This window comes from Notamacropus eugenii, chromosome 6, assembly GCF_028372415.1.
Source record: "Notamacropus eugenii isolate mMacEug1 chromosome 6, mMacEug1.pri_v2, whole genome shotgun sequence".
Lineage (NCBI taxonomy): Eukaryota > Metazoa > Chordata > Mammalia > Diprotodontia > Macropodidae > Notamacropus > Notamacropus eugenii.
The window spans coordinates 228,753,525-228,765,759 of NC_092877.1; the positions used below are offsets into that span (position 1 = coordinate 228,753,525).

At 34.3% G+C, this 12,235-nt stretch overlaps 1 protein-coding gene across 5 annotated transcripts in view; it reads right to left on the bottom strand.

The window, feature by feature from the left end:
* Positions 1–218: 218 nt before the first annotated feature.
* The window catches only part of IPO5 (importin 5), a 60,626-nt gene continuing 48,609 nt past the window's right edge, over positions 219–12,235 (bottom strand). For all 5 annotated transcript variants that reach the window (XM_072622080.1, XM_072622078.1, XM_072622081.1 and 2 more), the window contains 11 exons: positions 11,498–11,630; positions 11,283–11,404; positions 10,474–10,570; positions 9,231–9,403; positions 7,523–7,634; positions 7,343–7,398; positions 6,039–6,161; positions 5,246–5,465; positions 4,432–4,660; positions 2,286–2,427; positions 219–1,627 (listed from right to left, as the gene is read on the bottom strand). In XM_072622080.1, coding sequence (XP_072478181.1) covers positions 1,541–1,627; positions 2,286–2,427; positions 4,432–4,660; positions 5,246–5,465; positions 6,039–6,161; positions 7,343–7,398; positions 7,523–7,634; positions 9,231–9,403; positions 10,474–10,570; positions 11,283–11,404; positions 11,498–11,630 — 1,494 coding nt within the window. In that variant the 3' untranslated portion in view covers positions 219–1,540. The remainder of the gene's footprint in view (positions 1,628–2,285; positions 2,428–4,431; positions 4,661–5,245; positions 5,466–6,038; positions 6,162–7,342; positions 7,399–7,522; positions 7,635–9,230; positions 9,404–10,473; positions 10,571–11,282; positions 11,405–11,497; positions 11,631–12,235) is intronic.

The window sequence follows — 12,235 nt, forward strand, 5'->3', positions numbered from 1 at the left end:
ACAAACTCACACCCAAACACAGTTAACTGACAATTATTTAAAATAATAAAATTAGCTAAGGGTAGACTGATGTCCCCTGTTTGGTTACAGCTACTGAAAATCGTACTTTAATAGCCTCTGTGCTCGAATGTGCAAATGCTTCAAATGACAATGAGGAGACCTTAAAACTATAACAAGCACCTCAGTACATTTAGAGTTTAAGAAAGTGATGCAAGTCATTTAATGAAAAATCTTTAATTCTGAAAAGTTAATTTTCTGGTCTAGGCATAAAGTTCATTTTCATATCACGGTTAAGTTTAGTACAAACTATAAAATGTTAACACTGAAGCTTTCAACAGAAATCTTATAAGATCCCTTAGAAAAATTGTATATTCAAAGAAACAACAGTAAAGCTATTTACTGCTATGAGGTTAATAAATACATAAAGAAAAAACATTCAGACACACGAAACTTTTTGCTGAATTTATCCATTAAATATTTTAGTCATAATATCCCATAATGTTGATAGATTGGCAATTTGTGTGGCATTCCAGTAGCTGCAATTTAAAACCAGTATAACTGAATCTTTTAAGTTTGAAATAGGCAATTAATCAGGATGAGCCTAATTAAAACAAATTCTATTTGCTGAGATACATAGAAATCTCAAGGAATATGTGATTATCAATTGTGAAAGAGGTTAACAGTATACAGCAATGGCTAATTATTTTAAAATCAGTGGGAAAAGGCAAAAACAGAAAATTGCACAAGGCAAATCGTGCTAGGAAAACAAACAAACATAAGCCAAGCTGTGACTTAAAGTAACATCAAGTTATTATTACATCTTTAAAAAGACTTAAATGAATAAAAGCCACACAGCACTGAATTTGTACACAAGCTTCTTTTGTATTTCAATGTTGTTTATTGAGGAGTGAATGAGAGACTCTGTCAGACATGCCAAAGACACTTCACATTCAAGGGCTAGAAGCTGAATAGCTTCCCACATTGAGTCACTGCACAAGTCTTTTAGGAAAAAAAGAACTCAAAGTGACATCAATATGAGATCTTCATGCTTGATGTTTCTGTCTTCAGTTTTTTACTTTGTGATCTACTGGTGTGCTGGGTAGAAGGCTTCTTTCTACCCTACAAAAAGACTCACACTCCAATTAATACAATTAACACTAGATGTATAGAAATGTTTTCTGTTAAAATGCACATCTACTGCTGAATAACTGGTCTTAAAGCTGTTTTTCTTAAAATTCCTTATGTCTAATGAGAATATTCATTTTGGTTCCCTTTCACCTTCCCACAGGTGGCATATACCGATAGAAAAATACTCTTCAGTGCTATGGTAAGGTTTAGAGGGAACTTCTTCGGTCTTACGATGGGCATCCAGTTAAACACCCGTCTGACACCCAGCTCTTCTCTTTCTGGCCGCTTTGCAGAAAGAATGGCCTACACGCACTACAGTTCTTTTGTGCTCAAAAACAAAACAAAGAAACCTAAACAAAAGGGTAAACGTTTATTTGGAGTTAGTTTTTCTGGTAGGTGATATTAAGGCCCTTCAAGCAGAATTCAGGAGCTCCTGTATAGCCGCCTGCTGCTCAGCACTGAGCTGTGATATGCATTCAGTCCATAATCCTCCAGAGGTCTATGGAAGAAAAATATTTTTATTAGAGGACTTAGAAATGATACATAAATTTCAACAAATATTCCTCAAATTTATCTGATTTTTTCTTTTCCAAGTAGAAACTTAAACAGAACAAGTAATTAACTCTTTACCATGTTGCAAAGATTTTCAGCTAATATTATATATATGTATGTATACATATTATATATATGTAGATATGTATCTAGTCTACCATCCTTCCTTCAATTTATTGATGTGGAAACTAAGATGCCAAAAAGTTATAAGGCAGGTGAAAAGCCAGTATTCAAAGCCAAGTCTTCAGATCCAAAATCTGGCACTTATTACATAATATTACGCTGCCTCATGTGCAAAAATATTATATTTTATTGTAAGGTGTGCCAGTTTGTTTAGAATTGTGTTTTTGATTTTTTTGTCTTTTTTTACTCTTGAACCTAGTTTTACATGTAAGAACTTTAAATATATTTCCAAAATTGAGACCATTTGTTTAAAAAAATGGAAGAACCATAAGGCTTACAGGTTTTTTTTCCCTTTAAGCAGGAATGGTGAAATAAAAGAAATGGAACTAATTTACTAAAATGAACATGAACCATAAAACTGTAATTCAATCCCATCTGAAAACAGTATTCCTTCTCTCTCAACTTAAAAGAATTGAGCATACCTGTACTTGGCGAACAACATTAGCCAGACGTTTGGCACAAGGATCTTCATGTTTAATAGCCTCATGAATTTCACCATCTGCAATTATGCTGAATATTTTCGGCAGATTGGAATTGTTCGGACCAAGAACAACTGGATGATTACTGATGACAAGAAAAAAAGAAGACATGATCACAGACACTTGAGAGTAGAAAGTAACATCTATACTTAACAAAAAAATTGAAACAATGGATTGTCCTTTCTAAGAATAATGAAAAATTTACAGAAATATCAAATGAAAAAAATGGTGGACTGCTTAAAATAGTTTTCTTTAAAAGATACACTTGCTTTTTAAGAGCAAGAGAAAACTTTTAGAGGTAGCAAAGAACTGGAAATTGCGGGAATGTCCATCAATTGGGGAATGGCTAAACAAGTTGTGCTATGTGATGACTGATGGAATACTATTAGGCAAAGATTTACACAAACTCACGCCAAGCGAGATGAGCAGAACCAGAAGAACACTGTACACAGTTAAGAGAAGTATCACAACTGCACTATTCTCAGCAATACAATGATCCAAGACAATCCCAAAGGATTCATGATGAAGGAAAAGTGCTATCTTTTCATTCAGAGAAAGAACTGACAGATTCCGAATGCAAATTGAAGCAAACTTTTAAAAAATTTTTCTTTTTTTCTTCTGTGTATTCTTTACAACATGGCTAATATGGAAAAGTGTTGCATGACTGCACATGTATAATCTATATAAAATTGCTTAATTTTCAATGAAGGGGAATAGGAGGAAAAGAATTTGGCCTCAAAATAAACCCCTGCCAACAAAACTGAATGTTTAAAATTTGTTTTTTTATGTAACTGAAGAAAAATTATATAAATAAAAGCAAGAACAAAGCTGTAATCCACACAAGAGCTTAAATATAGACCTGATACACAAAGATAATACAGAGGAGGGGTAACATTCTTTTCACACTCCATTATGGGACTTGAACACAATGCCAAGTGAGCAACCTGAATAAATTATCTCCATTAAACATGCCCTTCTTTTTTTTTTTTTTCCAGTGCATATTCAGATTGTTTCCTTTTAAGTAGGGTGCTTATATGTATGTATCAGGACCAACAGAGTAAATCAACAGATGTTTTCAAAACAGGTTGTCAGCTTGTTCTGCCAGGTGCCATCAGCAGAAAAATAATCAAAAAGGAGAACTTGACTCTCCAGAAAAAGAGATGGATTTACCATCATCAAGGAAAATCTTATAATGGCCATGGAATGCATAGTGCCTAATGTCAGCTTAGAGACAATATTCAGCTCTGTATGGACTGACCAATGCATTTAAAATATACATATATTTATACATGTACATATTTAAACCTATTTATTTAGCCTCATACTTCATTGATGTGCTGGTACAGTACGATATTAAACGAAACAGAACTTGAAGGAATTTTAAATATTATCCTTTCCTTATCTTCGAATAAAATAATTTTGTTGGTAGAAAGTATTTTAGGCTGTTTATTTCAAATGTCATTTTATAAAAAAGGAAGTTGATCCCCAGAAAGGTGATGGGACATATTCAAGGCTGATGGCTAGTAGCAAAGGCAGAAACAGAAATTCAGATGTCTACTATCAAGCGATACTACAGACCAAACAGAGTCTATGAACTTGCAAGGGGAAAATATTACATCCTTATTTTCACTAACATTTAATGAAAACTTAGACTTTCCTTCAATTATTTAAAAGGTCCATGACACAAAGAGTTGAGAACACCGGTATTTGGCTGTGCTGCCTAGCCAACTGTTAATTCTTACAGTAGCAATCAAAATATCAGAATTTCCATATAGGCAGACAACTGGACTAAAATGTTTTGATTTCTTTGTAAATAAAAAGTGCAAGGGATTCTCATAATCTTATTTTTCGCAAATTTCAGAACAAAGTACATCTTTCTTATACCAGAAAGATCTAATTATAAGGTGGTCTTTTAATATAAATAACAAAGGTAGCCCAAGAAAGGTTATATTTTTAGGGATTTTGAAGAGATAAGAGATATACTCTCCAGTTAATCCTTTTCAAACTATCCACAAAGAAAAACAATATGTTATAATTAAAAGTATGGTTATTTTTTTCTTTGTTAAGAAACAGCGTACTGTGATCATACCTTTCAATTAGGTCACATAGATAGTTGAAAGTGTGAACTGCTTCTTCTTTATCTTCATGAAGTGGAAGCCATGATAACCAGTGTGGTAGAATTTCTTCAACATTAACACAGTCAGGTTTGAACTTCATAATCTTCCCTACTGCAGAGATACAATTCTCAGTTGCATTAACATTTTCTTTGGTTTTAGAATCTGCAGACTGAATCACTCTTACTAGCAATGGAAGTGCTTCTAAAAAATAAAAACATTAAAGAGTAAGATTTAGTTAAATCATAATAGTTTCAAGAGAAAACTGTGTATGTATACACACGCATATATATGCTACATAACATATATGTAGACGATGTTTAAAAAGAAGAGGATGTTAAGTAGGATGGGGTTGGGATATTTAGCTCCAGGTTTAAAGAACTGGGAAACAGTACTCAGTTTCTGCTTCTGGTGTGTCAAACAAACCAAGGCCACATAAATTTTATGAAGCTACTACTCTGCGTACTCCTGTGGCTCAAGGTTCTCCTTAGACAGCCAGTAGTCAGCTATGGCTTTCCTTTTATACATACATACACACACATATGAGTAAGTCTCCAAAAAATCTCTGAAGCCCATAAAAGATAAGAAACTACTAATGATTCCACTCTGAGACCTCCATTACCGTAATAGGAATATAATAAAAGCTGGAGAAGAGAAGTAGAGCAGTCAGGAGAGAATTTAAGCTAGAAGCAGATCATCATTATGAGTGAGGATCAGAAAGAAAAGTATATGGAGAAATTTGGAATACATAAGGCCTGATGGTTATGATAGTGACTAAACTAGGAGTACCTGTGCAAAAAGGACGATAATTTTCTCCACCAAACTGTGCCATAACTCCTAGGCCGTAAGCAGCAGCTTGTCTGACTTCTGGGCTGTTGTCACATACGTACTGTAGCATTGGCCTTAGGAAATACTCTGCGTATTTAAAAGAAGATGGACTGCAGTGCTCTATGACATCATCAAAGATGCACAATCCCCACTGTCTGTCTGGCCACGGTCTATGAGGACACTACAAAATAGAAAAAAACATTCCCCCAAATTTCTCTGAATAAAGGTTTTTAACCAAAGTGTCACAGGATAAACTTAAACAATTTCTAGTGACTTAATTACAACTATAAGCAGCATATAAAATACTAAAAAAATAATTTTATTGGCACGGACAAAGTAAAATGGTAGCTAATTTTGTGTTTGCCTCTGAAATGATATATTTTTGCAGCCCTCACCTCTTTAATTAGTTAGGCCAACAACAAAGTCTGATACCAGTCCAAGAACCCATTGTGGATGTGACTAGTAAGGGAAGGCTGTAAGCACCAAAGCTCAGAGCAAAAGGGAAAAAAACTGGTAAGCTAAAAATATGCTGGAGACAATCAAAAGGTACGTGGGAAGATTTGTGGTTCAAGAGTATCTCCTATGATCTGAGTTTGCTCATCAGAAAAATAAAAGATGATCTCTAAGTTCCTTTCTACTGCTAACATTCTATGGCTTTAGTTGAACCTATATTTAAAAGATTTATCTCCATTTGCCTGAGTATATAAGCTAATAATATCAACCTCATGAAACTAAACAGGGAGAAAATACTTACAATTAAATTGACAATTAGTGGAAGCAGCTGTTCAAACCATGGCAGTATCTTTTCCTTGTAGCTACTAAATATTGAATGTAAAATATCTGACACTTTAGTCAGAATATAAACATCACTGTCATCCTAAAAGAACGAAAACAAGAGTTTAATCTTTACATAATTTTTACATAGCACTATCTTTGTTAGTAGTTAAACATTTTCATTATTTATTTCAATTTTATATAATAACCAATTAGGAAAAACATACTAGTTCTGTAATTGTGTCTCTTGAATGTTTTTTATGACTTTATCATAAAAACTAAATAACTAAACACTACATGGTATAGGTACTAACTCAAGAAAAAGTTGTTCTCTGAATGCCACACCTAATTTCTATTAAAAGCTTTCCTAAAGGAAGTTAATATTGTAAATATAAAAAATACGTTCCCTTATTAGTTCTAACATGGGGAATGCAGATGGCAAAGCGAACCGGATGTGCAACGTTATCCCAGGTAAATAAAGAAATCATTTAATCTCTCTACGCCCCAAGGACCTGGAGTGGACTAGATGACCTTTCAGATCTTTGCTAGGAACTAAAAGTGTGACCCAGTTATCTTAGGGGATACATTTTCTCACTCCTGTTCACTACCAGTGCAATCTAATTTGTCCTAACTTCAAAACTTCCCAATGAGAAAACAACCTCATCCTAAAGTATTAACACATGGTGGTTGTCAGTTTTAAGAGTTAATCAAAGATGGAACCAAAAAATGTTACAATTTTGAGTGGGGGAAGAAGAGAAGAAAGTATTGGGAGAAAGCAAAACCACAGTTAATTGGATAATTTTTAGCAAAGATGCTCCATCACAAGCTAGTCATTTTAGACCCTAAAAATGGCCAAGTATTTGATGGCAAAAATTAGTTTTACAATGGGAGAAGAATTCCTGAATACATATGATTTCCTTTCAAGCGGTAAATAAAAAATTAAAAAATAATTACCAGCATTATTTACTATTGCTATAAAATTGCTACAATCAAATTACTCCCTTCAATCAATGGAATGGCTTGGTAAAACAAATGATTGAAACATTTTTTTTTTTTTTTTTGCCAGAGACTTGAACAGTCTGGCTTTACATTAAAATGATCAGTTACATTTGGATTATAATTCCAGTTCAAAAGATCTAAGTTCTACACAGTAATAGCAAAATTGTATGAAGATCAACTGTGAATGACTTTAGCTATTCTCAGCAATACAATTCCAGAGGATTCATGACGAAAAATGCAATCCATCTCTAAAAAGATCTAAGTTCCAACAAGGGAATAAGTTACCTCATCTTGTAAGGACTCTTCGACTTGTTCATCATAGTCTTCATCTTGTCTTTTAACTAAAACAATAAATCCAAATAAAATCTTAAATGGAAGCTAAATACTGCTAACATATCCATTTCAGAAACTGGAATCATTGCATTCAATTATTAAAATTGGCAATAAAAATATTGAGAAATTTACCCTGTCTTAATTCTTGATTTTTAAAGTGTTCTTCAAGTTTGCCTTTCAGTATTCCTCCAAGTTCTTCAAAGTGTTCATTATTAAGGCATCCATCTCCCATTACTTCAATGCACTAAAATATTTTAACGCAAAACATGTTTGTTAATTTATTACATTTTAAAGAAAATAATCCCCCTTAAAATAGGATTGGATTTTACTAAAGGCCTGGGAAGGTCAATATTAATTGGCTATAATATGGTCAAACTACGTTTCAGTATTGCACTATTATATGATTGGAAAGATAAACAAACTCATGCTCTATTTGTTGGAAAGTATAAACGGCTTAATGTTTATTTTTATGCTTAAGAGTTTGGCACAAACCATTAAAATTAATTACAACTGAAAAGTTATTAATTTGAGTCACCTAAGAGATAAATCCAAATTATTCTTTGCTCCTGAGAGTAAGTCAAAGAAGTACAGTGACCATAAAGAAATCTTTCAAGATTCAATTATACTGAATGTTGCAGTCTCATTCTGAGATGTACATCAAGTCTTAGAATAAGCTATTACTTGCCAGATGACAAAACCCCAAAGACTCGATCTGAGGTTAGCGGTTGTTAGAACTACCTCAATCTCCTCCAGACTGTTACCAACAGGGTCATGGAGCCAAGAAGTTGGATTCTAGATTCAGATGAGTTTCAAGGACACTTCTCTCTACTCACACACTATATAACTGTGATGGAATGCTACTGTGCCATAAGAAATGAAGAGCAGGATGGTTGAAGTCTCCTATGGACTCATGCAAAGTGAAGTGAGCAGAACCAGAACACTGTACACAGTAATAGCAACATTGTAACAATGATAAACTGCGAAAGACTTGGCTACTCTGATCAATACAGAGCTCCCACATTAACTCCAGAGGATCCATGATGAAGAATACTATCTACCACCTACAAAGAGAGCTGATGGACTTGAAGCACACTTAAAACAAGCTCTTTGTTCCTTGCTTTTGCTTGTTTGTTGACTTCACATGTATAACTGATATATTGCTTGCCTTTCTCAATAGGAAGCAGAAGGAATTTGGAACTCAAAATTTAAAAGAATATTAAAAACAAAAAGGGCGAAGAACACCTTATTTCTAGAAGACTGTTATCTTGCTATTGAATACTTGAGGGAAGAACAAGAGCAGGTGCAAAATGAGATCCTAGAATTAATGACCACTGATTATACTTGAAACTGGTTTGTACACGGAACAAAAAAGAGGAGAATGTGGAAGAGCCTTAGTCATACTGCAAAACATCAAGAATTATTATATCAGCATCCTGGTCTCAAGTCCTCGGTCTCACTTGAACCAACAGAGTGTGGCATACATTTATTTACATTACTATATATCTATTTACTCTGTTGTGGAATTGTCTTTTGTTTGACGATTACCATGAAAGGACTTGAGAAAAGTGTTTTACAGGCTAAACTCTGCCAGTCTGAATCTCACTTAGCCAATAATGTCTGTGTATTAATAGACAGTCTCTGAAATATTTAGGCATTAAACCTCTTAGATTGCTTATATTGGACAATGAAAAAGATGAACAAGTATTAACCAGACCATACAGCTCAACTCAAACCTTTGTTCTCTAGGTTAGATATAAAATCTAAGTTTTTTTTTTTTATTTTGAGAAAATCTAAGCAAATAACACACAAAACTTCTAAGAAAAATAAAACAAACAATTACCTTGGCAAAAGAATGCATGATTTCTGACAGGACATCAGAATCTGGCTCTGTTCCGATAGCCTTGATAAGGGCATCACACATGAAGTGCCACATCTGGGTGAGGTACTCAGGACCACGGACTCTTGCACATTCTAGGAGAAGGGGCATGGATTCTGCAGCTGCCACTCGGACACGTTTTGTTATTAAGGAAAGGGAGCAAGTGGGACAAAACAGACCTCCAAACAGATGTTACCTTTTCCCATTTTTCTCGGTCACTTTTGTTTACGGCATGAGCTACAGCATATAACATGGGAGAATAGGTTTATCAAGTCAAAGGCCAACAAATCTATTCTCATCAATCTGTATGAAAAGTAGTAATGCCAAGAGTGGAAACAGGCCTTTCCAAGCACTCATATTCAAATAATATCAATGTAACTAGGACAAGCTAGATTGTAAACTGAACTCACGGGGCTTAGGCTTTTGTTTTATGCCACAGAACAAAATCTAATGAATTCCAAAATGATTTTTAAAAGGGCATTTAACTAAACTAAATCTAAGTTGCCACAATTAGTTAGTATAAGTATCCTGAGATATTTTTTTAAAACCACGTGAACATGCCTAGATGAATGCCTGACATTCATTTGTAGTAAAATCTTGATAGTGTTGTTCAAATGCCCTATTTCTGTGATATTCCAGAACTACATCAATTTTCAAAGAAATGGTCTGAATATGATTAGAGAAGCCAGCAAACTTTTTTTGCTTTAGTTTCTGTGATTTTTCTTTAAGAGTTGGCATAGTGTGGGATCTCTACATACAAAAAGTAAAAAATTTAATATCGAAAATAAATGATTACTTTAAAAGTTTCTAAGTATATGATACATTATCTTCAATGCATGCTATTACATAAGCTTAGTAATTCTTTGCAAGTCTGTAGCTTATGAGAAATTGGTAAACACAAAAACTATGAATTATTTCACAATCATACAAAAATCAGCTAATTCTTAAAATACCTAAGGCAATAGAATCCACAAACACTATAGCAACTGGGGAACTGTCACTTTAAGCTCCAGGAAGCGTTGCTTTTATAAACAAGCCAATGTTTTGTTGAGGTCTTATTCACAACTTCTACTTAAAGCACTTGTTTTAAAAGAACCTGTTTAACCTGTGGTGATAACACCACCACCTTAAACAGGTTATATTTAATTGTAAAAAGCTGTTTTCCTATAACTAGAAGTGAATTTTGCATTTAAAAGGCACAGGATATCATCATGAAAATAGAATTTCAATAAGGGAACCATCAGCTTTACAACTTGTTCAGTGTACTCCACAAATCCTTCCTTTAATTCCTTTGCATAGCAAACCTGAAACAAACAATAAAATATCAGTATTAGTGCTCTGCTTCAGTACTGATATAACAATTCCAACAGAAAACAATAAAGTTCTCAGACTCAGCCCCACCAAGTGATAAACATAGTAAGTGTGTTTATATGTGAACATTTTGGATGTCAAAATAATTTTCCTTCACTTCTAAAAGTTGGAGACAAAATGTACTCTCATTCGATGCCTAAGTTTTCCTAATTTTGATGAAAATATGTCTTCCTCCTTTTCTGAGATTTACTTTGTGCAGTTCCCTGCCCCCACCCATTTGACTGACAGAGAAAAAGGATAGTAAAGAGATACATGGCACAAACAATCAGCATTTAAGAGTAAGACATGGGGAAACAAACAGCCCAATTTTCTATAAGAAAAGTGAAGACTCTAAATGATAAAAATATCAGAAATGTACCAAGTAGGAGGCAGTAAGTAATATGTATATAATGTTAATGTCAATATTTCTTTATTCTAGATAAGTGGTGTCAAACTCAAAGATAAACAGATCCCTGCAGGCTGCACATTGGCTTAGAAAACAAAAAATTAATCTATGTTTTATTGTCCTTTTTTTTTGAAATGTAATCTCCCAATTACACCTCAACATGGTTTGGGCTACATGTGCCTATGGGCAGTGAGGTTGATACCACTGTTCTAGATGACACACCATCTTACAAACTCTTACAGGGAGTTCCTATCTCTTACCAACATCTGGCAAGCAGTTGATTTTTCTTCAAGGCCTGCTGTTTTAATTCCAAAACTCTGCTGGTCTCCAAGGTTCACAAACTCCCAGCCATCATCATCACTCATATTTTCCATGTCTTGTGCTATTAAAGGGAAGAGAAAAGAGATTAGAACAAGGAAATATTAACAAAGAGAGAAAATTTACCACAAACAAAATAATATACCAGATCACTTACTGTCTAAGAGAGCCACTTCAGGTTTAATTGATGCTGTCTTCATTAAAGGACCCATAACCACAGGAAGGTACTGCTGAAACTCTTTCCCCAGGATCTTGCACATTCGAGCCCACGCTGAGATCATGTAAGATATCTAAGGGGTTGAAAAGGGAAAACCTTCCAACATTTTGATTTAAGTATGTGTGTAACTGAATGTTAATGACCATTACAAAGGTAATATTCTATGCAACTGATCAATCAACCAACATTTATTAAGTGCATACTATGTACCAGGCAGGGGACTACACTCTTGGGAACACAAAGAAGAAAACTGAAACAGTTCCCCCTTCTTGTAAAGAACTTTTATTTGCTCAAGGGAGATGACATATAACAAGTACATAACAAAATAAAGATGAACTGCTCAGTGCAGCGGGACAGCTTTGTACTGAAGGGGGTACATGAAGTGAGCCCTAATGAAAGTGAGCAATTCTATGAAGACATGGAGAGGAGGGAGAATATTTCAGGCACAAGAGAACCACTGCAAAGACATGGCCATGGCAGATGATGGGTCCTGTGTGGAATATAGCTAGACTGCAATGCAGAAAAAGATAACAAGATAGAATGAGGCTAGAAAAAGAGGTTGGAGATAGCTTGCTATAAAATTCAAATATCAGAGTTTATCATCTGGTCCCAGAGACAACAGGATGCCTGTGGAGTTTATTAAACAGGGATGTGACACAGCTGAAATCTGTTCTTAAG